General features: G+C 41.7%; 2 protein-coding genes and 2 non-coding genes across 12 annotated transcripts; 3 read left to right on the forward strand and 1 right to left on the reverse strand.

Moving 5' to 3' along the window:
- The first annotated feature begins 3,791 nt into the window (after positions 1 to 3,791).
- Positions 3,792 to 15,836, forward strand: LOC118393571 (aldo-keto reductase family 1 member A1-B). 3 transcript variants are annotated; one of them, XM_035786363.2, is made up of 10 exons: positions 3,792 to 3,949; positions 4,069 to 4,170; positions 11,710 to 11,811; positions 11,934 to 12,053; positions 12,389 to 12,540; positions 12,850 to 13,045; positions 13,594 to 13,793; positions 14,361 to 14,433; positions 14,669 to 14,755; positions 15,066 to 15,836. In XM_035786363.2, the coding sequence occupies exons 3-10, from the start codon at positions 11,716 to 11,718 to the stop codon at positions 15,129 to 15,131; spliced, it is 990 nt and encodes a 329-aa protein (XP_035642256.1). In that variant the 5' UTR covers positions 3,792 to 3,949; positions 4,069 to 4,170; positions 11,710 to 11,715; the 3' UTR covers positions 15,132 to 15,836. The 3 variants fall into 3 exon arrangements, with proteins under 3 accessions (XP_035642256.1, XP_035642247.1, XP_035642239.1); XM_035786354.2 differs by lacking the exons at positions 3,792 to 3,949; positions 4,069 to 4,170 and adding an exon at positions 10,603 to 10,752; XM_035786346.2 differs by lacking the exons at positions 3,792 to 3,949; positions 4,069 to 4,170 and adding an exon at positions 11,487 to 11,622.
- Positions 15,837 to 16,183: 347 nt separating this feature from the next.
- On the reverse strand, positions 16,184 to 16,256 carry trnar-acg (transfer RNA arginine (anticodon ACG)). The gene has a single exon. It is a non-coding gene; the product is annotated as a tRNA-Arg (tRNA).
- A 243-nt stretch (positions 16,257 to 16,499) lies between these two features.
- Positions 16,500 to 25,448, forward strand: LOC118393584 (nuclear autoantigenic sperm protein-like). 7 transcript variants are annotated; one of them, XM_035786377.1, is made up of 15 exons: positions 16,500 to 16,676; positions 17,691 to 17,735; positions 17,878 to 17,991; positions 19,703 to 19,783; positions 19,896 to 20,005; positions 20,346 to 20,621; positions 20,903 to 20,952; positions 22,669 to 22,742; positions 22,852 to 22,925; positions 23,299 to 23,487; positions 23,806 to 23,969; positions 24,206 to 24,280; positions 24,426 to 24,500; positions 24,879 to 25,001; positions 25,283 to 25,448. In XM_035786377.1, the coding sequence occupies exons 2-15, from the start codon at positions 17,692 to 17,694 to the stop codon at positions 25,313 to 25,315; spliced, it is 1,482 nt and encodes a 493-aa protein (XP_035642270.1). In that variant the 5' UTR covers positions 16,500 to 16,676; position 17,691; the 3' UTR covers positions 25,316 to 25,448. The 7 variants fall into 7 exon arrangements, with proteins under 7 accessions (XP_035642270.1, XP_052317857.1, XP_052317858.1 ...); XM_052461897.1 differs by having other exon boundaries at positions 20,346 to 20,615; XM_052461898.1 differs by having other exon boundaries at positions 20,346 to 20,608; positions 20,905 to 20,952.
- LOC118396465 (small nucleolar RNA SNORA16B/SNORA16A family) lies at positions 23,569 to 23,700 on the forward strand. Its single transcript, XR_004828198.1, has one exon. It is a non-coding gene; the product is annotated as a small nucleolar RNA SNORA16B/SNORA16A family (small nucleolar RNA).
- Positions 25,449 to 26,462: the final 1,014 nt, after the last annotated feature.

Below are 26,462 nucleotides of genomic sequence, written 5' to 3' on the forward strand. Positions count from 1 at the left end.
GAGACGGTTTATAAAGGACATGGGGGAGGTAAAGGTAGAGGCGGTTTATAAAGGACATGGGGGAGAAAAAGGTAGAGACGGTTTATAAAGGACATGGGGGAGGTAAAGGTAGAGGCGGTTTATAAAGGACATGGGGGAGGTAAACGTAGAGACGGTTTATAAAGGACATGGTTGGAGGTAAAGGTAGAGACGGTTTATAAAGGACATGGGGGAGGTAAAGGTCGAGGCGGTTTATAAAGGACATGGGGAGGTAAAGGTAGAGACGGTTTATAAAGGACATGGGGGAGGTAAAGGTAGAGGCGGTTTATAAAGGACATGGGGAGGTAAAGGTAGAGACGGTTTATAAAGGACATGGGGAGGTAAAGGTAGAGGCGGTTTATAAAGGACATGGGGAGGTAAAGGTAGAGACGGTTTATAAAGGACATGGTTGGAGGTAAAGGTAGAGGCAGTTTGTAAAGGACATGGGGAGGTAAAGGTAGAGGTGGTTTATAAAGGACATGGGGGAGGTAAAGGTAGAGGCGGTTTATAAAGGACATGGTTGGAGGTAAAGGTAGAGACGGTTTATAAAGGACATGGGGGAGGTAAAGGTCGAGGCGGTTTATAAAGGACATGGGGAGGTAAAGGTAGAGACGGTTTATAAAGGACATGGGGGAGGTAAAGGTAGAGGCGGTTTATAAAGGACATGGGGAGGTAAAGGTAGAGACGGTTTATAAAGGACATGGGGAGGTAAAGGTAGAGGCGGTTTATAAAGGACATGGGGAGGTAAAGGTAGAGACGGTTTATAAAGGACATGGTTGGAGGTAAAGGTAGAGGCAGTTTATAAAGGACATGGGGAGGTAAAGGTAGAGGTGGTTTATAAAGGACATGGGGGAGGTAAAGGTAGAGGCGGTTTATAAAGGACATGGGGGAGAAAAAGGTAGAGACGGTTTATAAAGGACATGGGGGAGGTAAAGGTCGAGGCGGTTTATAAAGGACATGGAGAGGTAAAGGTAGAGAAGTGAAATTATATGCTGTATTTGTCATTTGGTTTTAGAATGGATTTCTTGACAAATATATTTTTTTTTATGGATTAAGAGAGAACACTATCAAAAGGAGTCGTGGAGCAGAGGTGGTTGAGGCTGAGGTGGAGGTGGAGGAGTTCATCAAAAGCTCCATCAGTGACAATGATGGGTCATATGTCTGCAAACGTCAGAATACACAGCCCTTTCATTTTTACTGTGAACAACACAAGGCACGAGGAAAGTCGACAGGGCAGCCACAGGACAAACAGCTGTAAGGAGTACAGTGCTTTTGGAAAGTAGTCAGACCCCTTGACTTTTTCCACATTTTGTTATGTTACAGCCTTATTCTAAAATAGATTAAATAAATAACACAATGCCCCATAATGACAAAGCGAAAACAGGTTTTTAGACATTTTTGAAAATGTTAAAAAAATAAGAAATACCTTATTTACAAAATTATTCAGCCCCTTTGCTATGAGACTTGAAATTTAGCTCAGGTGCATCCTGTTTCCATTGATCATCCTTGAAATGTTTTTATAACTGATTGGAATCCACCTGTGGTAAATTCAATTGATTGGATATGATTTGAAAAAGACACACACCTGTCTATATAAGGTCCCACAGTTGACAGTGCATGTCAGAGAAAAAAATCAAGCCATGAGGTCGAAGGAATTGTCTGTAGAGCTCCGAGACAGGATTGTGTCGAGGCACAGATCTGGGGAAGGGTACCAAATAATGTCTGTAGCATTGAAGGTCCCCAAGAACAAAGTGGCCTCCATCATTCATAAATAGAAGAAGTTTGGATCCACCAAGACTCTTCCTAGACCTGGCCACCCGGTCAAACTGAGCAATCGGGGAGAAGGGCCTTGATTAGGGAGGTGATCAAGAACCCGATGGTCACTCTGACAGAACTCCAGAGTTCCTCCGTGGAGATGGGAGAACCTTCCACAAGGACAACCATCTCTGCAGCACCTGACAGAGCTAGAGATGATCTGCAGAGAAGAATGGGAGAAATTCCCCAAATACAGGTGTGCCAAGCATGTAGCGTCATACCGAAGAATAATTAATGTTGTAATCTCTGCCAAAGGTGCTTCAACAAAGTACTGAGTAAAGAGTCTGAATACTTATGTAAAGTGATATTTCAGTTTTTTAGTTTTAAAACATTTACTAACATTTCTAAAAAAAAAAAGTTTTTGCTTTGTCGTTATGGGGTATTGTGTGTAGATTATGGAAAAAAAACAATTAAATATTTTAGAATAAGGCTGTAACGTAACAAAATGTGTAAAAAGTCAAGGGTTCTGAATACTTTCCGAAGACACTGTATGCGTCCTAAACATGAACGATGGGACCACCTCAAAAGTGTGTATCATCAGAAAGATGCTGGAGCACAAGGTCCATGAGAATTCACACTCAGAGAATGTGACAAACCGCATCCACCCAGACCTGGTCGCATATATTGAGATCTTGGCTCTTCAAGGCAAGGCATGAAATTGCTAACAGTATCATGAATAGGGCGAAGAGCAGTGGGTGGCGGACAGGTGATTCATCCCACCTCTCAGGGATATCCTGTATCTACAGAATCAAATGAAGACCCTGGAGAGGCATCATGAAAACTAATTGAGTGTTGACTCGTTTGTGAAAACAAACCTTAAGAGTGAGACATTGTACATTGCCTCTCTGCAGAGAAACAGGTACTCATATTTCTGATACTCATATTTCAAAATGCAGAGCAGAGGCAGAAAATGTTGCAATGTGGGAAGAGTCTACTTTCCATGGATGCTTCATATTCTGGTTGGTATGGGAATAACTTGAGACCATTTAAAAATAAATAACAATTTATATTATACAATAAAGATACATCAATAATATTACAATTATATATTTCAGGCCTATGGCCTACAGCTTATGGTTATGCAGTCTAAGCACTAGCTGGCAGGGATGAAAGTGGGCATGGCTCCCCGGTGGCAACATTCATCATCAGCAAAGAGACCCAGAAAAACGTTGCTTTGTGCCTGAGAAAGTTCTGGACAGCTGCTCGCGACTTTGAGACAAGGTATTTGTACTACTTCTCATTGCAAACTGTGTTTCAAGTTGTTTTCTATAGTTTCCATGACTAAATGTGACATGTTATACCTCTTCTGTCTTATTTTTCCATTTAGGGCCTTTATGATTGACAAGGTTATGAAGGAAGTGGTCTTCTGTGTTGTTATCACGTCCTGCAGGTAAAATAAGATTATGAATAATTGTGTTTGACCAAATGAATGTGTATTGCATTAATGAAGTTTAGGGTAATAAGTTAGACATTTCTTCAGAGGGCTATATATTTTGCAGCCTGTAATGCATTGGATTACCACCTAGGAATAACAGGACAGGGTCACATTCATGATCATCAGTGAATAGATGAGTCTATTTTTTTTAAACACATGAAGGGATTGTGGCTTAATTTATTCAGATAAGCCAATTTGATTTTTAAAAAAGTGCCTTTAATTTAATGTATCATTTACACAGGAAATGATTACCTCATAGAAGTAGACTTGTACAGCAATGACAGTACATACTACATACAACCTTCAAGGGGTCTCCTGAAAATGACTAAGTGGTGCTTTTATACCTTTCAAGGGGTGCATTCCCTGTCAATGTTACATGTCAATGCCTTTCCTGTCTTTTCTTTTGATTGGTTTTTACATTCCTTGAAATGGATCCCATTATTTTCTGACATTGTCCTAATTTTGTGAGTACACAAAGATAGGTGCCTTTTTATGTTTTTATGTCAAAACTGTATTTTCACAGGAGAAAGACTAATGAAGATGCTTCAGGATCATTGGAGGAACCACTTCCCTATCCCTTTGGCCTACCTAAAACAAATGGTTCCCTTGTTCTCCTATGTGGGCTGACCACTGGAGGAAGTTCTTCCACGAGAACAGCAACACCAACAATCTCACCGAAAGGTATTTCATTATCTTAAAATGTCACATAACATTAACACTGCCAATTATTACATTCAAGATCTATGGAGTATAGCTTTGTGCACACCATCACAGTCTTGGGATGTTATATTTTATCACAGATTTATCCTGCACTTGAAATATCAGTTTCTGAAGGGTACTGCCAATCGGAGACTAGATGATTTGCTGATACTCCTTGCAAGTCAGGCGAATGGATATTTCAGGTATTTAGATGTTTTCCCCCCAACTAACACACCACTGTAACAACATTGCAATATATATTCCTGTACAGGCACTTGGCACATTGAACATTTTTAATTTAGAAAACAAATAACAGCTGCCAATTTCTCTTGTCACTTGCCTCTATGGCCTCTAGTACACATATTTATTATAGTTTATACTGTTACATCTAACCTTGTGGAGTAAAAAGTGTGATCAGCTGTCTTCTTTATAACCTTGTCAGTCACGTTTCTTCGACTCTGCCTGGTCATGCCATATCTTGTATTGCCTTTAAATTACTTTAAATGGCTTACCCCAACATTCATATATGGAAAAAAGAAAATGGCAAACTACATTTTCACGTTTCAAGTTTTAATGTCACATGCACAAGTACAGCTAAATGCCCTTCTTGCAAACTCAAAACCCAACAATGCAATAATCAATAACAATGTATCAACCCAAAAAAATAGAAAAAAGAATAAGACAAATGTGACTGACCAGCTCAAATCGGTCTTATGTAGCAAAATTTGAAATTGTGTTTTTTACATTGAATAAAAGCAGAGACTCAGAGCTACAAAATGGTATATCATACACTACATTATTGAGGAACAATGGGAAAGTAATTCTGCTTTGAAAGTTGATTAACTTGTAAACTCACTTTTGAGAAAAGGGCCTTTGAAAGTGTTGGTACCTACTGGAGAGCTCTCCTTTGTTTACACACATTCAGCATTGTTCACACCCTCTTAAGCCATCCCCACCCATCTCTTTAATGATTCACAAGTGAGGTCATGTTGTAAAGCATCGGTGTGTAGCTGGTGAGATGATTTAGGCGCAGGACAGCAGATATGAGTAATGAAAGCAAATTTTACTAACATATATCACAATACACGTCGTATAAATACAAGGCCACAAATACGGACCGCAATACAAAAAACAATTACTCACAAATAAACATGGGGAACAGAGGGTTAAATAATGAACAAGTAATTGGGGGATTGAAACCAGGTGTGTAAGACAAAGACAAAACAAATGGAAAATGAAAAGTGGATTGGCGATGGCAAGAAGGCCGGTGACGTCGACCACCGAACGCCGCCCCAAACAAGGAGGAAGGCGGAAGTCATGACACGTACTAAACAGTGAGTAGTGTAGTAAAGATAAAGATTAAAAGTGGTAGTAGCCTACAATAAGGAACAATTCCAGTTAAACAGAAAGTGTCCAGATAAAAATGTTATAAATATTAGATGACACTTACCCAGACACACTTGTCTAAATTGATGGGTAATGTGAAATAAATGCTATAACCCCCAGCCACACCCAGTGGTGGAAAATGTACTCAATTGTCATACTTGAGTAAGTATAAATCATTTCAAATGCCTTATATTAAACCAGATGGCACAAATGTATTTTTTATTTTATTGTTTTTTATTGACTGATAGCGAGGGGCACAATGTAGTTAAGTATCAAAATTAAAAGTATAAATAATTTCAAATGCCTTATATTAAACCAGATGGCACAATTGTATTATTTTTGTTGTTGTATCCCATACATAAATTAAGGCCATGCAACCTGAGTTGAAACCTGCGTGAGGTGAACATGTATAGTACATATACAGGTGCATGCGCCATATATGTATGTGATGGACACTTGATACGGTCACATATTGTTGTGGCATGTCACAAAATCATGTTATGACCACACATATAAATATTCATTTTATATAGCAATATTTTGCTAAGTCTTGCTAAATGGATGGTCTCTACAGAAAGTGTAAACGGTACAGCCAAATAGTTACTTGCTTAGTACATATTACATATGTTATGATTATGCTTTGAGCTTTGTCAATTTGCATAGTAATAATAATAGAAATAATAATCATCATCTTTATTTTTTGGCACCTTTAACACAAACAATTACATCCCAAATGTGCTATTCTAATTAGCATTTAAAAACAAAACAATGCAGATTATGACAAAACAGAAGAAATATTATGATTACAATTTAAGCAACATTTATTTGAAAAATATCAAACAGAAATACCATGCAAATGTTTGAAAAAGGTGAGTTCGAATTCGTCTACAAATCTGGATTTAATGTTTGTGTTTTATGCATGTTGACTGGGTTGCATTTGTGGTCTCCTGCATTCAACCTAACCCCTCTGAATCAGAGGATATGGTAACTGTACCCTGAATGTTAGGTGCTTTCCATGGGGTGGGGGATTTTGTCATGTTTTGATTTAATGAATTGCTCAATCTCCTGGAAAGCACCTGGCTCCATAATCTGGACATTCCCCGAGCTGTGTCTGTCTCTTCCAGACAGTAAAACAATTTGACAATTGATATAGTAGGCTTACGCTATTGTAGGTGTAAACCTGCATGTTTATTTTATTTATTTTAAATTTTATTTCACCTTTATTTAATCAGGTAGGCTAGTTGAGAACAAGTTCTCATTTGCAACTGCGACCTGGCCAAGATAAAGCATAACAGTGTCAGGCGCTTTCCTTGGGTTGGGAGATTTTAGTTTCGAAAAATTGCTCAAATATCATGGAAATTAGGCAATTCTACATCATCGTCTAGATCCCTCAAAAGATCATCTGGAGATCGAAGCCAGTTCCACTGCTTTTTTAAATTATTCAGTTCAGAGACTGATATAGACACGGGATACCAGGTGTGTTTTATCACGTAAAAAAACCCAGCAGTAGATACCTCGTAGGGTAATAATTAAATACCCATGCTCTTAACATTCGCCTGCATGTCTCTTCAAAATGTATTTTTTGAATTTGACAATTAATATTAACAGCAACCACATGAAGGCAACGGTGACATGAGATTTCTGTCAACTAAATGTAGCCTATTTCGATATAGGAAGAATATTAGTGAGACTAATTTAGACACTAGCACAGTCAAAACTCAAAGCACATTCAAAAACTATCGGACTATGCATTATTTTAGGAGGAAAATATAGGGTATCCTTGGAGAAAAATAGGTGATAATTAAATAATTACATGCCTAAACATTACTTTAAAATACATGAATTAATAAGTAATTGGAGTCCGTGGGCAAACAAAGGGCTGGGAATAGCCATGTCTTATTATAATAATAATAATATTAATATGCTTGTCTACGTTTCCACAATCATAATAAGACGTTATTTGTTGTAACTAGCCTTGTAGTTCCAATATTAGGTCTCACTAGCCTTGTAGTTCCAATATTAGGTCTCACAATTATAAGATGTTATTTGTTGTTCTTAGCCTAGTAGGTCTTATATTAGGTCTAATAGCCGTATCTATTGACTAAAAGAGAATACGTTTTACAACCAGAATGACTCTTTGTATTACAATGCTCGTCTTTTTTTAAGTCAATAAATACTAACGTTGTGAAACGCCATCTCTTTTAGTCAATAGATATGGCTAGTCTAATGTAGTCTATCGCACATTCAGTACAGTACAAAATAAATTGTTACAAATGATCTCTATCCATGAATGGCCTACACAAACGCAACCTACCACGAACAGCCTCCAATAGCCTAGGCACAATATTAAATTATGTTCCAAAATATGTGCAGCCATTGAATACCAAGTCTAGCATTCAAATCAATCTCCACTGGAATCCCCCCAAAAAGCCAGGTCCTTTGTCGAAGAGCAAACCAACGAACATATCCTATCGTCTGTGAGTTCTGTATCTTTTATAGAACAGGTATACCCACCCACCCACACATAGCGGAATGATATTGAGGGTTTGCGCTAGTCTTAGTCACAGAAACACAATCCCTATCCTTTCTTAAATCATTGCGCGGCCGGTCTGGACTTTCCAAACTGGATAAACTAGTTCCGCGGATATTTTGGGGACTTTCCAGTTGCAGGCGGGAACTGGAAAGTCCCTGGTAAACACCGTTAAACGTTTCCTGAATGTTGTCACCTTAACAGTAAATCAGTGACAAGTCTCAGCCACTTACAACTTCCCACCGTTCTGAGATGCGACACGCCACCAATCATAGCACCAACGCAGCAGCCACTGTGCTCAGAAAATAAATGTTGCATAAACCCTATTTGCACAGGATTTGTTTTACTTGGGAGATAGTATGTAATTATGTGCATGATAAAAAAAATCGCCATATCCGTAATTTAAATCCCGTCCAAATCTGCCATGTCGGTCATTTTTAAATGGAGACTACAATTTTTCTACTAAATCCAAGGTCCTTTGATAATAGCCTACTAGTCCTGTACATTATTCAAAAAACATCATTATTCTGTCATAGTTGAAGTGTACCTATGATGAAAATGACAGGCCTATCTCATCTTTTTAAGTGGGAGAACTTGCACAATTGGTGGCTGACTAAATCATGTTTTGCCCCACTGTATGTAAAAGTGTCATAGTTTTTAAAAGTTTTTTTTTATTAAAGTAGCTAAAAATTCTAAAAACCTGTTTTTGCTTGGTCATTATGGGGTATTGTGTGTAGATTGATGAGAGCAAAAAAATGTTTTAAGCAACGTTAGAAAAAGGCTGTAATGTAAATGTAATCAAATGTGGAAAAAGGGGTCTGAATACTTTCCGAAGGCTCTGTAGGTAGCATAACTTGAATGGGAATTGTGTAAAAAATGCTAAAACATTGTCAGGGAAACTAAACCAAAGCATGGCTTGCTGTCATAGCTTGTCCTTGTCCATAGACTGTGTACAGGGTAAGGAAATCAATGATATTTTGTAATTTTAAGTGAACAATCCCTTTAAGCGAGCTAACTCAAAGCTAGCTTTAAAATCTCATTTGATTTGGGGCCTCCCGAGTGGCGCAGTGGACTACAGACCTGGGTTCGATCCTAGGCTATGTCACAACCGGCTGTGACCGGGAGTCCCATAGGGTGGCGCACAATTGGCCCAGCGTCGTATGGGGTAGGGGAGGGTTTGGCCGGCGGGCTTTACTTGGCTCATTGCTCTCTAGCGACTCCTTGTGGAGGGCCAGAAGCCTGCTGGCTGACCACAGTCATCAGTTGAAGAGTGTTTCCTCCGACATTGGTGCAGCTGGCTTCTGGGTTAAGCGGGCAGGTGTTAAGAAGCGTGTTTTGGCGGGTCATGTTTCGGGTTGGCTAAACCTTCGCCTCTCCCGAGCCCATTGTAGCGATGACACAAGATTGTAATCACAAAATTGGGGGTAAAATATTGCTATTATAAACTGGTTACCAATGTAATTAGAACAGTAAAAACAAATGTATTGTCATACCAATTAGTTTAAAACCAAGCAGTGGTTTGAGCAGTCCTCCATATGAATGAATGGAATTCTACAGTATTTCAATTAAGTGTTACAAGGAAAAAAATTACATATATTTAAGTATTATACTTAAAGGATAATAATTGTTTAATTTTTTTAGCTCACATAATATAATTTCAAATTATGCATTAAGATGTATGTAATAGAATAAAGGTGGCCAACACGAATGTAGACATTAATAAATAAATTTCTATAGCTTCCAAAATATGTTTTTCTATGTTGAGGGAGTGCCAAGATGGAGGCGCGTTGGCTTCAACACAGTGCCCCCAAAAGGTAATCTAGTGTATATATAAACCAGTTGTTAAATCTAGATGGTTTCTTGCACAGAAAAATGAAGCCCTTTTGAACGGACTGTGATAGCCATAGAGATATATAGAGGACTCATCTTTATATCTGTGATCGCACAGGCAGTGCCATTGAGGCTACAACCCATAGGAATCCCCACCAATAAATGCCTCCATCTTGGCACTGCCTCACTGTTGTAAAAAAAAACATTTTGGAAGCTATAGAAAATGCATTTATTAATGTCTACATTTGTTTTTACCACATTTATTCTATTACAGACACATTAATGCATACTTTGAAATTATATCATGTGAGCTAAACATACAAATAAAATAATGATATTTTTTAAATATACATTTTAAAACTAATTTGTTTAGAGATTACTAATGGTACTGTCCCTCATTCATATGGTGGACTGCTCCTACTTGGGAGTGCCAATATGGCTTTACAGTGGCATCAAAGCCTCTTAATGGCCAATGCATAGCATCAGAAATCTGGAGTTTATATACAAAAGTGATCACCACCCAGTTGACTACTTTTACTACTTTAAAATTACAGAAGTATGGTGGAAGCCCACAATGTCAATGTCCATGTTAAAATGGGCTTTATAAACTGGTTGGTTCAAGCCCTGAATGCTGATTGGCTGAAAGCCATGGTATATCAGACTGCATAGCACTGGTATGACAAAACATTTGTTTCACTGTTCTAATTACATACATTGGTAACCAGTTTATAATAGCAATAAGGCAGGGGTTTGTGGTATATGGCTGTATATGGCTGTATCCAGGCACACCATGTTGCGTGCATAAGAACAGCCCTTAGCAGTGGTATACTGGCCATATATCACACCCCTCTGGCGTTATTTCTTAAATATCCATTATGAGTAGTCTATATATCTCTATGGTGACAGCCCTCTTGAATCAAACCCTGGAAACGGAAATATCAGCAAAATGAAGTCAGATTTTGTTGAACAGCTAAAATTGGACTATTTGTGGCCAGGGCTTTGAAGAAGAGAGTTATTTTTTTTTTGCAGATTGATACTAGTAAGTGGGATGTTTATGAATACAGCTGCTAGACGTTTTGTACGACAGTGTGTGCATTTTGTTGGTTTCATTTCAATTAGGGTCCACTGACTGGGTGAATATGCAGCACATAACATCTACTTGGATCAGATTCTCAATCGTATATGTTGCATAAGGCAGGTGAATTGACTATCAAAAAATGAAAGGATAACGTTAAATCGCCAATAATAATGTAGAGGAAATGATACGTAAGTGACATCGAGATCATCATAGCACTGAATTACATTTGTATCGCTAGCTTCTTCAAGCATGCATGAAAGATTATTTATCGATGAAATGTCAATATTCTGGAATATTGCCTTTGTGCATTATCTAACTGATATCTGGCATTGCACCTCTGACAGACAGGAACATTTCTATCTTTGTCCACCCTACCTCGTTTATTACCAATAGATTGCAGACATGCTTTGGTCTGACCGCAGCCGGTTTCTGCTCCAGATTGCACATCGTGATTATTGATCAGATTCGATATTTCTACTGGCCATGGTAATGAAACTATTGTTATTGTATGACATTTCACAATGACAGTTTGATTTAGCTGAAAATGGTATCAATACTATTAGCCGAGAAAGAGTACAGTAGTAGGGTCCAGGTGTGGTCAGGTCTCGTGCAGCTGTTGACACAGAAACGCGAATTTCCACCCATGCTTTGGTCAGGAAGGAAGTCATGTGATAGTCAGCAGCAGGTCATATGAGCCAGGGGTAGGAGGCTTAGTGGAGTGTGCTAGTAGACAGGAGCCCCCAAAAGCTGAAAGTTTCAACATATATCTCGCCTGTTAGGCCCATAGACTTACAGGCAATGCAAACCAGTGATCTGAATGACACAATAAGAGTAAGCCACTTCACAATGTTGAGATACACAATGTGAACATCACAAAGGCTTTACCTGACTGACATCTTGATTCTGCTCTGTCTTCAGGTACACATGGCAGTGGCAGGTAAAAATGACTTTGCAGTTCTCAACACTGGGCGGAAGATGCCTCTCCTTGGGCTGGGAACATGGAAGAGTGAACCTGGCAAGGTAGGTGTTAATCTTTTTGATCAAATATTTCTCCTAATTCATCTGCATTGTAGTATTCATATTAGCTTGCTGTTTGGGGTTTTGTAAGCAGTGGTTGTCTTGTTGGGTTGACTGTATTCCAGGTTAAACAGGCAGTAATCTGGGCCTTGCAGGCTGGCTACCGTCACATCGACTGTGCTGCCATCTATGGCAACGAGGTGGAGATCGGAGAAGCTCTGCAGGAGACACTTGGCCCTGACAAAGTAAGTCAACACCAAGGTTGCGTCCCAGATGGCACCCTAGTCCCTAATTTAGTGCACTACTTTCGACCAGAGCCCTATAAACATGGTATCTAAGGCTTAGTGCTATAGACTCCATTGGCAGATACTGAGATGGACAGAGTCGGTCTGTTATTATTGTGCTAGTTGGACAAAGTCTTGATAGTATATTTGGCATGGGAATGATTGAAATAAGTTACGAGCTAGCCAGGAGTCAAACCTCAAATTTGTAGTCAAGACACATTACCCATTGCACTACTGGCCCAATGATGGGTCAAAAGGTTTGTGTGGTCTTTGTTTACACCTGTCTCTGTATACAGGCCTTGAGGCGAGAGGATGTGTTTATCACCTCCAAGCTGTGGAACACACAGCATCACCCGGAGGATGTGGAGCCCGCTCTGCTGAAGACACTGAAGGAGCTGAGTCTGGAGTACCTGGATCTATACCTCATCCACTGGCCCTACGCCTTCCAGTGAGTAGCCTCCATGGGATCTGGCCTACTCAACATTGCTTCTGTTATAAAGAGGCATAATAACTGGCATTCGTGAACATGTTACAGCAAATAAATGTGTAGAATTGTGAGACAGAATTTCCTTTTAATTTCAATCTGATTTGGGTACACGTGCTATTACAATTTTTTTGAATGATCTATTCACATTACAGTGGCTGTGTAGTTAAACTAACTCCATGGTCCTCCTATTGAATTTTTCAACCATGTACATGGGTCATCGTGACAGTACAGTTAACATTATGCCTGCTCTTCCCCTTGTCTTCCCCACAGACAAGGTGACGCTCCTTTCCCCAAGTCGGAGGACGGCACCCTGCTGTACGACGACATCGACTACAAGCTGACTTGGGCTGCCATGGAAAAGCTGGTGGGAAAGGGTCTGGTCAGGGCTATCGGCCTGTCCAACTTCAACAGCAAACAGATAGACGACGTTCTCTCCGTAGCCAACATCAAACCCACTGTGCTTCAGGTAAGGAGATATGTCGCTTATGCTGACTGTACGTACATTATTCCTTGCTACCTACCTAAAGATCAGTTGGGCAACGATTGAAAAAGCTTCTGAGCTAGCCATGAGTCTAACCTCGAATCTTCTGATCTGTAGCCAGACGTGTTATACATTGTGCCACTAGCCTACTGAAAGTGGTTGTATTTGATTGTATGTTTGTCTCTTCATCACTGCCACAACCAGTCTTCTCTCAGGCTACTGTCCATCTTCCAATATCCTTTGCATATAACCCTCCACCTACTGTCTCTTTGTGTCCCTGTCAGAAATACAGCAAGTGTTTGTTGACTGTTAAATACTACAACATATGAGTGTTTGGTTTATGAGCTATTTTGCTAGGTAGGGAGTTCTTGATATGTGGCATGTGCTGTGTGTACATTATTCCTCCCTACCTTACGATCAGTTTAATAAATATTGAAAAAGTTTACCAGGAGTCAAACCTAGGATCTTTGGATCCCGTAGTCATCCATTGCACCACTAGCCCACTGCCCACTGTTTGTTTCTCTGTTTTCCAGGTGGAAAGCCATCCCTATCTGGCTCAGGTGGAGTTGCTGGGACACTGCCGGGACAGAGGCCTGGTGATTACAGCGTATAGCCCACTGGGGTCACCGGATCGGGCATGGAAGCATCCTGATGAGCCCGTCCTCCTGGATGAAGCAGCAATCGACACCCTGGCCAAGAAGTACAACAAGTCCCCAGCACAAATTATCCTTAGGTGAGTAATGTTCTATAATGTTCTAGCCTAGAACTCTTTACACAATGATAACCCAGCATCCCCATGTCATATACAAATGCCAGGAATAAAGACACCTGAAATACACTGATTAAGTACAGAATATAAGCTGATATTCTGCCATGAGCCTATCAGCAGGTTTCACAACTGAGAAGTGATGACCACACCCTCTCGCGTCAGGGCCTGTACAGTGAGACGGGTGTAAAATAAACACACAAACAAGAACACAAACCTTGCCTTTAGCCAATAAGCGCGTTAGTTACGCAATGGATAACGCGCCTAACTACAGATCAGAAGATTCTAGGTTCTACTCCAGTTTACCTCGTAACTATTATCTATCATTTCCCAATTCCTCTTTAGGTAGGCAGGATAAATGTACCAGTATACACAGCACATACCAAATATATTAAGACCTCCCCACCTAGCACAATAATTAATTAAATAAATTACTAAAACAAACAGTCATATGGTTTAGTGGTCAGATCCTGATTTTCATGTCGACAATTTTTCTCTCCAAATTAAACCATGCACATATTGTCTCTTTGCTAGATGGCAGACACAGCGAGGAATAGTGACGATCCCTAAAAGTGTGACAGAATTTCGGATCAAAGAGAATATTCAGGTGGATATATTGTATTTTTTTGTAATCTAAGCCTATTTCTTCACAAGTATTGTGGTTTTGTAGTATTCTATTGTATGATGACAATCTATAATTGTAAATTGGTGCACAATTCAGTCTACTACTACTACTACCCATCTCATAAAACTGTTTGCAGAAGTCCCATCATGTAGTCATGTAATAATGATTTATTTGACTACTGATTGTACGCCTAATCTAAATGTGTTTGCATCCTCAGGTCTTTGACTTTACCCTTGAAGCGGAAGAGATGAAGTGTATAACAGCATTGAACAGAGGCTGGCGCTACATTGTACCAACTATCACAGTGAGTGGATTTAGAGCTGCTCTTCTAGTGGTAAATATGTGTACAACAGAAGTGAGACCAGAGAGTATTGTTATTGAATTTCTATGGGTTATGTGATGGCCAGCTAACAATAGTGAAATGTGGTATAGTGAGCTGATACTATATCTGTGGTATGTTATCAGCTGGTAGAAGAAAATAAACAAAATGCAGTGTCTCTCTTGACATTTCACCATAAAGTTTTCAGTGGGTTAGTGGCGCAATGGATTGCGGATAAGTCAATTCTAGGTTTGACTCCTGGCTAGCTTGTAACTTTTTAAAATTGTTGTTGCAGGTTGATGGGAAGCCCGTCCCCAGGGATGCAGGACATCCACACTACCCCTTCAGTGACCCCTATTGAGCAATTCCCCACTCTGCTGCCCTATTTTGTGCCTTGGGAACTCACTCCCCTTCCTCAACCCCCTCCAAGGCTGTGTCCCAATTCCATTAAATGTCTTCCTCCTTCCTAACCACTGATTTGATAAGGGAAAAGAGGGCCATTTAAGGCAGGGCTGCCCAACACTCTTCCTGGAGATCTACAGTCCTGTGGGGTTAAAGTCCAACCCTAATTTAACACAACTGATGCTACTAATTAGCTGCTCAACAAGACCTTAACTTGCTGAATCAGAACCGCTAAATTAGGGTTGGACTAAAAACCTACAGGACAGTAGTTCTCCAGGAAGAGGGTTTGGCAGCCCTGGCTTAAGGGGAAAGAAGGTTGTGGAAAATCCATCTCCTTTGAGATCATTGGTCATGGTGGCGTGGGGTGACAAGAAAAGGGGTATTTTTGAGAGTATTGGGACATAGCATGTTCTTCATAATATTTTTTTGTTTGTTACTGCCCTGTTTGCTTTTGTGACGAGGGGTAATTACAATGCTTGTTTACCAGGAGGGGAAACTATGAATGGAGAGTTAACATGCAGAAACAGTCTTAACAACTCTGTTTGACCTGCTTTTGGACTCTGGCTGCACAAAAGCACTGAAGTGACATGTTTATGGATATGCAGTGTTATGTTTTAAACTGACTTGCCTAGTTAAATAAAATAAAAATGTTTTGTATTTTAAATATATTGAACCCATCTATCACCTTGCTGCCCCAGTGCTTACAACCGACTCAACATAAAGAGATATTTCCTACTTGCAAGTCCATGAGTAGCTTGAGCTTCTTATAAAAATAAAGTATATTACACATATATAAAATACATTTAAAAAATGTATATATATATAGTACACAGCTGCAGCAGGCATTCTGATGTCCCAGACATGTAGACATCCCTGACCTCTTGGATGAAAGCAGGATTCTTGACTTTTATATATATATATATATATGGTATGTGCTGTCTGTACGTTTACCAGTCAATTATTATTTTTAACTAACCGAAGTCAAAGAGTATGTGGGACATGAAAAAGATACGAGCTAGCCAGGAGTCGAACCTAGAATCTTCTGATCCGTAGTCAGACGCGTTATCCATTGCGCCACTAGCCCGCTGTAGAACGCATAATTCAATAACGATATATATTCTTCACATAATATATTTTATCAGGTTCTAAAATATATTGACGTCTGGTATTTACCAGTAACAAAGTTGGCTACATGCAATGGATTGATTGATGATTAGTTGAATGGCCTTTCAGATGATCAATCAAGCAATGATTCTAATAATGTTACATTGTATCATGGTAGTTCCCCTTTAAATGTAATCTCCCGCGCTCAGTGAAATTCAAGTTGAAAGTTCAGCGGAAGCGTTACACCGTGTCAGTATTTAAAAGCGCCAACAAAGTGAAAGAATGAACAGGCACTAAACCTGATATATTCCTGGGCACAGCTGTGTTAATTTACACGAAATAGTCTCAGTCGCTTCACTAACATCCCTGAGGAAACAGCAGCTGCTTCAAACTCTGCAAGGTGAGCCCACTTGTGTGTGTGCGCCTTCGCCTATCCATCTCTGCTTTGTTATCTAGCCTTTGTTCTGTTTGTTTGCCTACAAGCTACAGCAGCGTTTTTTAAGCCGTGGTGTACTACAGATAACGTGTTAGTCAACGTTAATTAACAGCTATCTATGGAGAAATTACTCCCATGCACCATAGCAAGACGTTCCGCTCCACGGCCAGTGGCGGCCAACTAGCTAACGTTGCTAAGTAACGTTACACTTAACCCAAAGGTTGGCGCTAGCCGCAGATGAAACGTTAGCGTAGTTTTACGGTTAGCTAGTTTGCATGGATACGAATTGCATTACATTAGCAGAGTAGCTACAGTTCACTCGAATTTGGCGATGTTTTGTTGCACTTCAAAACGTTCATTTTCTTGGCCAACGTCAGCTTTAATTAGTTAACTACCTACTTCAGGCAGCAACGTTCGTTAGCCCGAACTGGTTAGATAATTATCTTTGCTTGCTAACGTTAGTTGCATAGAAAAGTAGGTAGTTAGCAAAGCAAGAAGCAATTTCACCTACAAATACTCAAATGCACGTCCTAGCTGCGGTGACCTGTGGTAGCTAACTACGAACAGTTTAAAAAGCTTTCCTAAACGTAAACTACGAAGGCCACTTTTTAGCTATTCGGGTGTTTGAATGCAAACGCCGTTTAAGTGAAGTCGGGTGTAAAACTTGCAAAAAATAAGTTGTTTCTTATGCCAACACTTAATACCTAGATTGCGGCACTCCCGACAGGAACACTTGCGTTCGAAGCAGGTTTTAAAGACGATCCGATAGAACAATTGTCATACCCATACTGAGATTTCTGTCTATCGACAGACGAACGAGGTTGTTGCTCCAAGGGTACCTTCAGCCATTGCGTCGGAAAAGGTTTAAACCAGGCATCTCAGCAAAACTCTGGTTTTAACAATGGACTTTTGTTTTAAGTTATTTAGACTAGACAATGTTCGTCTCTAATTGACTGCATTAATGTCACTTTGTTTCAGCATGGAAGAAAAGTCCTGCTCTTCAAGTGCTGTTGCAGCAGACAGGTGAGAAACTGCACTTCCTGAATTTATACTGATTTTATGAAGTTTGACTTGTTCTTGAGTTCACTCCACAGGGACTTTTCATGCAATAGGTTTAAGTGAAGTACAAAAAAATATTATTTTGGTTGTCCGACGTGTACCACAGTTCAGTCGACGTGATGGCTGAGGCAAAGAAATTGATTGGTGCTGGGAACAGGCATCTGGTGATGGGTGACGTAGTTTCTGCAGTCAACGTGTTCCAGGAGGCTTGTGGCATGTTGTGAGTACTGAGACCAAATGACTTGGAGTAACTGTGAATATGAAATGTTATGAGTCTCATTTATTGTGGATTTGATGTTAATGGATTTTTATCTTGACCTGATCCCATTGCTGGACAACTCATCCTAAAGTTAATTCTGCTATTCTCTCAATTGATACAAACTCGGCAAAAAAGAAGTCCTCTCACTGTCAACTAAGTTTATTTTCTGCAACCTTAAAGTGTAAATATTTGTATGAACATAACAAGATTCAACAACTGAACAAGTTCCCCAGACATGTGAATAACAGAAATGGAATGTGTCCCTGAACAAAAGGGGGGCTCAAAAGTGAGTCCGTATCTGGTGTGGCCACCAGCTGCATTAAGTACTGCTGTGCATCTCATGGACTGCACCAGATTTGCCTGTTTTTGCTGTGAGATGTTACCCCACTCTTCCACCAAGGCACCTGCAAGTTCCCAGACATTTCTGTGGGGGATGGCCCTAGCCCTCACCCTCTGCTCCAACAGGTCACAGATGTGCTCAATGGGATTGAGATCTGGGTTCTTTGCTGACATACCAGTCTTGCAGAAAATCACACACAGAACGAGCAGTATGGCTGAGCCTACAGGCAGGGTACCACATAAGAGAGGATGTCTTCCCTGTAACGCACAGCGTTGAGATTGCCTGCAATGACGACAAGCTCAGTCCAATTATGCTGTGACACACGGCCTCAGACCATGACAGCCCCTCCACCTCCAAATCGATGCCGCTCCAGAGTACAGGCCTCGGTGTAACGCTCATTCATTCAACGATAAACGCGAATCCGACCATCACCCCTGGTGAAACAATACCGTGAAGAACACTTTTTGCCAGTCTGGTCCAGCGACGGTGGGTTTGTGACCATAGGCAACGTTGTTGCTGATTTCCGAGGACCTGCCTTAAAATAGTCCTACAAGCCCTCAGTCCAGCTTATTGTGGACAGTCTGAGCACTGATAAGAGGGATTGTGCGTTCCTGGTGTAACTCGGGCAGTTGTTGCCATCCTGTACCTGTCCCACAGGTGATGTTCGGCTGTATCGATCCTGTGCAGGTGTTACACGTGGTCTGCCACTGCGAGGACAATCGGCTGTCTGTCCTGTCTCCCTGTAGCGCTGTCTTAGGTGTCTCACAGTACGGACATTGCAATTTATTGCCCTGGCCTCATCTACATGCTTCCTTGCAGCACGTTCATGCAGGGACCCTGGGCATCTATCTTTTGGTGTTTTTCAAGGTCAGTAGAAAGGCCTCTTTCGTGTCCTAAGTTTTCATAACTGACCTTAATTGCCTAATTTCTGTAAGCTGTTAGTGGCTTAACGACCGTTTCATAATTAATGAACAGGCACCTGTGGTTCATTGAACAAGCATGGGAAACTGTGTTCAAACCCTTTACGAATATCTGAAGTTATTTGGAATTTTACGACTTTGAAAGACCGAGTCCTGAAAAGGGGACGTTTCCTTTTTGCTGAGTTTATATTCAGTCTGAATCTGCCTTCCTAGACGTTTGTGTCAAAATGAGGGGTGTTGTATGAGAAATTCACAAATGATTGGATTGTCTCTTACCAATGTATCAAAGTTGATCAGGTCATGTATGCTGGCCCAACCATTTGTTGGCATACCAAAAGTTGCTGGGGAGGGAGGCAAATTCAGACGAATGCTGAAGATCAGCCAGTAAATGCTGTACTCCTTTCTCCCTCAGGGCTGAGTGCTATGGGGACACTGCAGATGAGTGTGGAGAGGCCTTCTTCCTGTGTGGGAAGTCTCTGCTGGAGCTTGCCAGGTAAGTGGAAGTAGGATACTGCATGTATTCAGTTTGCAGTTAAACAGCTGTTGCCAGCACCGTGCTCTGAGTTAAGTATATTCAAATTAAGTGGCTGCTTGTGGTGGTGCAGGATGGAGAACACTGTCCTGGGTGACGCTCTGGAGGGAGTCCCTGAGGAGTCATCCGAAGAGGGGGAGAAGCAGGAGAACTCAAAGTTTGAGAGCGCTGACAACTTGGATGGTGAGCAGTAGCTTCTCAACCTGACCACCATTTTGTTCACGGCTACTTGTTGCATTTCTCTGGTACAATTGACTTGTACAGTGCCAAACTTGCTTGTTTTGTTGGTAGGTTAAGTGTCATTATGACATTAGCATTATAGGTCAATGGGCAAGGTGGTGCCCTCTAATGGCAGTCTTATATCTGAGAGTGAATGGGCCACATACACCAGTCTGCTCATTTCACTGAGGGGGTGGTGAGGGACTTATTCGTGGTCTGGGCGCAGAGGGAGATTCGTTTTTACATGCGCTCATTAATAGCATATTAGTGAACAATGTAACACGGTTTCATGCATCTGGTTCAGAGGAAACGAGGGACGAGCTTCGAATGCAGGTATATGATGCAATGGCTGAGAAGGAAACTACTCATGGGGAAGCTGGGGCAACTGAGCCAAAGGGGAAGATGGAAGCAGAGGAAGAGGGTGCCGCTGATGGTGCTGCCAAGTCTCCTGTCAAGAATGGGAACGAGCGTTTGGAACCTCCTGTGAATGGGGTGGAAAAGACTCCTGAAGGGAAAGTGGAAGGTGTGAAGACTGAAGAGCAGAATGGAGATGGGAAAGAAGTTGAGGAAGAGGGTGAAGGTAGACTTTGTGTAGGACTGTTTGGGTGCACCACGTGGATTGGGACAGAAGGATGTTAAATGTGGATTTTGCACAATTGCTGTTTAATCTACAGTAGGGCTGTAAAGGGATTGTAAATGAACTATTCTCTTGCAAATTGAAGTTTTACACTGCACCGTTGCACTTCTGATGTCCCTTTACTACTAAAGACAAGCTTTTCCTCAGTCTCTGCTTATGTACAGTTACTGGTTTTCCTGACACGTGCAACTTAGGCTTACTGTTCTTTTGGCCTCCACCCTTAGATGATGATGATGATGATGATGATGAAGGGGAAGGCACTGCTGAAGACAAGGTAAGATATCCCTTTGTCACAATGAATTTAAGAGGACTCACTACATGACCTAAAGTATGTGGACACCTACTCGTCATTCTATTAATATGGAGTTGTCCCCCCCCCCCATTGCTGCTACAACAGCCTCTACTCTTCTGGGAAGGCTTTCCACTAGATGTTGGAACATTTGTGTGGACTGGCTTCCAGTCAGCCACGAGCGTTAGTGAGGTTGGGCATTTAGGCCTGGCTGCAGTCAGTGTGCCAATTCCTCCCAAAAGGTATTTGACTGGGTTGAGGTCAGGGCTCTGTGCACATCAACCAAGTTCTTCCACACCGATCCCTACAATTTATTTGATGGACCTCTCTTTGTGCATGGGGCATTGTCATGCTGAAACAGAAAGGGCCTTCCCTAAAATGTTGCAATAAATATGGAAGCACAATCATCTTGAATGTCAGTGTATGCTCGGACCATAAACTGCTTCAGACATTCTTCCTCCCCCATTTAACTTTACAGTTGGCACTATGCATTTGAGCAGGTAGTGTTTTCCTGGCATCAGCTAAACTCAGATTTGTCCATTGAACTGCCAGATGGTGAAGTGTGATTCATCACTAGAGAACAAGTTTCCACTGCTCCACCATGCAATGCCAAGCGTCTGCTGATCTTAGGCTTGTGTGCGGCTGCTCGACCATGGAAACCCATTTCCTGAAGCTCCCAACAACCGTTATTGTGTTGATGTTGTTTCCAGAGGTAGTTTGGAACTGTGCGTTACGATGGATAACTTCTACTCTTCAGCACTTGAGTCCCTTTCTGAGTTTGTTGCTTAACACTTTACAGCTCAGCCTTTCTTGCTCTTAGACATTTCCAGTTGACTAGGGCAGTTCTAGCAGGGCAGAAATCTGACTAGTTGGAAAGGTGGCTAAAATAGCCAAATCTACTTAATTGAAGGGGTTGTCCACATACTTGTGTGTGTATAGTGTTCTAACCTTGTTTTTATTTTTTATTTTACCTTTATTTAACCAGGTAGGCAAGTTGAGAACAAGTTCTCATTTACAATTGCGACCTGGCCAAGATAAAGCAAAGCAGTTCGACAGATACAACGACAGAGTTACACATGGAATAAAACAAACATACAGTCAATAGTACAGTATAAACAAGTCTATATACAATGTGAGCAAATTAGGTGAGAAGGGAGGTAAAGGCAAAAAAAGGCTATGGTGGCAAAGTAAATACAATATAGCAAGTAAAACACTGGAATGGTAGTTTTGCAATGGAAGAATGTGCAAAGTAGAAATAAAAATAATGGGGTGCAAAGAAGCTAAATAAATGAAATACAGTTGGGAAAGAGGTAGTTGTTTGGGCTAAATTATAGGTGGGCTATGTACAGGTGCAGTAATCTGTGAGCTGCTCTGACGGCTGGTGCTTAAAGCTAGTGAGGGAGATAAGTGTTTCCAGTTTCAGAGATTTTTGTAGTTCGTTCCAGTCATTGGCAGCAGAGAATTGGAAGGAGAGGCGGCCAAAGAAAGAATTGGTTTTGGGGGTAACTAGAGAGATATACCTGCTGGAGCGTGTGCTACAGGTGGGAGATGCTATGGTGACCAGCGAGCTGAGATAAAGGGGGACTTTACCTAGCAGGGTCTTGTAGATGACATGGAGCCAGTGGGTTTGGCGACGAGTATGAAGCGAGGGCCAGCCAACGAGAGCGTACAGGTCGCAATGACTCTTCCCATATCTTGTAGGAGAGTGAAGAGGAAGTAGGTAACCTGCAGCTGGCCTGGGAGATGCTGGAGGTTGCCAAGGTCATTTATAAAAGGTAAACTCGGCCTCCGCGTGCTCCCTGTAAAAGTCTGTCAAACTTTTATTGTACATGATTTCCATGGATAAACTTTTACCTGCTTCCCCTTACCACCTCATCCAAACAGGAAGGAGAATGAGGCGGACCAGTTGATGGCAGCTCAGGCCTATCTGAAGCTTGGAGAAGTTGGTGCTGAATCTGGTATGTTTATGTGCTGGTCCTTGTAGAGTCTTTAAAATGTTTTGCTACAGCATGCCCTATTGAACACAGCCATGTAGTTATGTTGACTTCAGACTCTATTTCAGATCAGCTTGCCCTTCCCTCTACATGTTTCCTGTTCCCTGAGTACCCCCCCCCCACAGTACATGTTTTTGTTGTAGCCCTGGACAAACACCTTGGTGACGAGTTGAATCAGGTGTGCTTGTCCAGGTTACAGTGAATGTTTACTGTTGTGGTTACTGGAGGAGCAGGTTGAGGAAACCCTGCTCTACCTCGGGTCTTAAATCCTTGCACCACATGACAGATGCTTGTAGTTGTAATCACTTCATACTCAGCTTGGCGCTGCTTCTCCCAGGTAACTACCCTGCAGCGGTGGAGGACTTCCAAGATTGCCTGGCTCTGCAGCTGAAGCACCTGCCCCCCCACAGCCGTCTGCTGGCTGAGACTCACTACCAGCTGGGAATGACTTACTGCTACATAGGCCAGTACAGCCAGGCCATCCAGCACTACAGCAGCTCTGTCAAGGTCATTGAGGGCCGACTGGGTAAGATGGATAAATATTGTTATTTTTAGCAGACTTAGACTTCAGTGTTTCAACCCACAACCTAGGTGTTGCTAGTCCAATGTTACCCCTTATCGAATCTGCTTTCGGCCTACTATCCCAGCTGAGTTGGTTAATGAACCAAAATCATATTTTACTGACTGTTGCTGTTGAGTTTCTTGTATCTTATCAGCAACAATTTGGGGGAGGACATTCACTCTTTGTACTTGATTCAAAGCTACCTGCGCAGTCATGATACAGCATTAGCTATGACATGTCAATCTCTGACCTGTCACTTGCATACCTTGTTTCTGTGTCTAGCCATGCTCCAGGGGGTGCTTGACAAGGGTGAGAATGGTGCTGAGGGGAAGACTGAGCTGGAGGAGCTGAAGCTGCTGCTGCCTGACATTGCTGAGAAGGTGGAGGATGCCAAGGAGAGTCAGAGGACTGCAGGATCGGCCTCCGTGGCCATACAACAGACCCTGGTGAGACTACCTGTGGGATACTGGCTAGGATCAGTGTTGGTTGTCAAACGGGGGTGGGTCTTGTCCAAGAAATGCTCCTTTTAATCTAAAATGTGTCCTAATGACTGACTTGGTATAGCAGTTCTAGTAAATATTTATTGATCAAGGAAGAAGTCCAGTCCACTTGACTTCTAATGAGAAAGTTGAGGATCCAGTTAGTTTTTCCAATTGATCTGTGGGTTTATGCTCTCTTCCAGGCTGGGGCCTCTACTTCATCTGCATTCCCAGCTTCAGCAGAAAAAAGTGGACCATCAGCATTTGAAGCCAGTCAGGTCATTTTGTCTGTTTTTGAAGTATATCTTAAATGTTTCTTGCACCTGGAATGAAACCTTGTGCCAACTGAAACAAATGACCTATGTCAGTTACTTAAGTAAGCTGGCTGATGTTCATGACCAATTCCCTTGTCCTGTGTTTCAGACCGCTGTCACGTCAGCAGCTGGTGGTGGGTCCTCCAACTCTGCATTAGACATTTCCCACCTGGTCAGGAAAAAGGTGAGGTGCTCCTGCCTGACCGCTAACTCTGCTACTTACTACTAGTCCCAGCCTGGGGTGGCAGTGATGTTTGGATGATGCTGATCATGTCCTGGTCTACAGGTTACTGTGCTCTGCCTGTGACTAGTAGACTCAAGTCCAATCAATCCATGCCCCTATACTAGTATTTTCATGTTGCATGAATTTCTTGCGTTCTCTTAGTTCTGAGGGTGACCACTGCCCCAATGGTGGTTTCTATGCTTTCATGCCGCTCTCCTTTTGAGCGTTATTTTGGTTGTGGTGCAGTGGCTTTGATCGTGTGGCAATGTCAGAGCAGGTTACAGTAGAGGTGAGGGAGGTAATGTTGAGAACCTGACTTTGGTTTGTGTTCCTGTACAGAGGAAAATGGAGAGCCCCATAAAGGACACAGATGCTAAAAAGAACAAGCAGGAAACTACAGTTAATGGCAGCGGCGACTCCGGCTCTGCCAGCAATGAAGTCCAGGAGAAAGGGGCACAGGAGGCGAGTTGATAGGTTTATAACTCAATTCTCAGTAGAGTTGGGTGCAGCGCAGGAAGTTGGCGGTATCTTGAGGAAAGGGACTGCAGTTTTCTTTTCCCCCATTTGAACAGACCGGAGTGCTATGACAAACTCTTACAGGTTTCATAAATCCTCCCAACTGAATCTCAACAGTATTAATGGACCCCTGACAGGGATGGTAGGTGTTTCTGGATTAAAGCGGTGTTCAGGCGTTTAACTTTCTGCTCTACTAATGCCGTTTTATTTTTCTTCCTTTCCCATAGCCTGCCAAGCCGTCCTCTGACTCTTCTGCCTAATTTGACTTCCTGATCATCCAGCAGAGCATGCCTGTCCCCCTAACACTTTCTGTAAATATGAACATTCTCTCACTTGCTGACTTTTTTTTTTGTATACTTGTAGTAATAAAAGTTCAATATTTGCATATCTGAATCGCTTGTCTCCAGAATTCTACTTTTGGTTAGTTTAATTTGAACTTTAAAAAAAAAAGTAGGTATCATTTGTCTGGGTAGAGTTTAGTGACACTACTGCCTCTGCCAACAATCCTTGGCTGTGGTGTAGCTGTCGGCATGTTTTCCCATGGTCTGATGCACAACCTACAGGGAGGTCATCTGACTTTCTCAACAAGAGATCACTCATCAGTATCTAGATTACTGTACATGATTCTCGTCTGTATTGAGGGCAGACTCAGTACGGGGTGGTGGCGTGTATGAGCTGGCTGGGCGTTCACTGGTCTGGCTTGGGGCTATAGCAGTCAAAGGTTAACTAGGATATGTGTCCAAGTAGGCTCAGGGTTAACAAATTCCTATGCTATAGGAATCATGTTTCAGGACTCCACTGATCCTCCGACGGTACATAACGTGCTGGTGGGACACCTTCCTGTAGAAAGACTTGAGAGAAATCCACATTTATTGATAGTGTAGAACTTTACAGGTGCCTCAAGACTTCTATCAAAGTCTAATAAAGCAATCCAGTCTGAACATCTGTTCAGACCCCTTGACTTGATCCTCATTTTGTTACATTACAGCCTTGATCTAAAATGATATCAAATCAATCTACATACAATACCCCATGACAAAGTGAGAGTTTGTAGAAATTTTAGCAAAAGTGTTAAACTGAAATGCCTTAACAGAAGTATTCAGACCCTTTGCTTTGAGACTTGACATTTACGTTCCAGTGCAACTTCGTTCTATTGATCATTGTTTTGGAAAGGCACACCTCGGGTCCCGTAGTTGACAGTGCATGTTAGAGCAAAAACCAAGCTGGGGTCGACGGAATTGTTCGTAGAACTCCGACAGGATTGTCAAGGCACAGATCTGGGGAAGGGTACCAAAACATTTTTGCAGCATTGAAGGCCCCCATTCTTAAATGGTAGTTTGTAACTACCAAGACTTCCTAGAGCTGGCTGCCCAGCAAACCTGAGCAATCAGGGGAGAAGGGCCTTGG

Source organism: Oncorhynchus keta, chromosome 1, assembly GCF_023373465.1.
Source record: "Oncorhynchus keta strain PuntledgeMale-10-30-2019 chromosome 1, Oket_V2, whole genome shotgun sequence".
Taxonomy (NCBI): domain Eukaryota; kingdom Metazoa; phylum Chordata; class Actinopteri; order Salmoniformes; family Salmonidae; genus Oncorhynchus; species Oncorhynchus keta.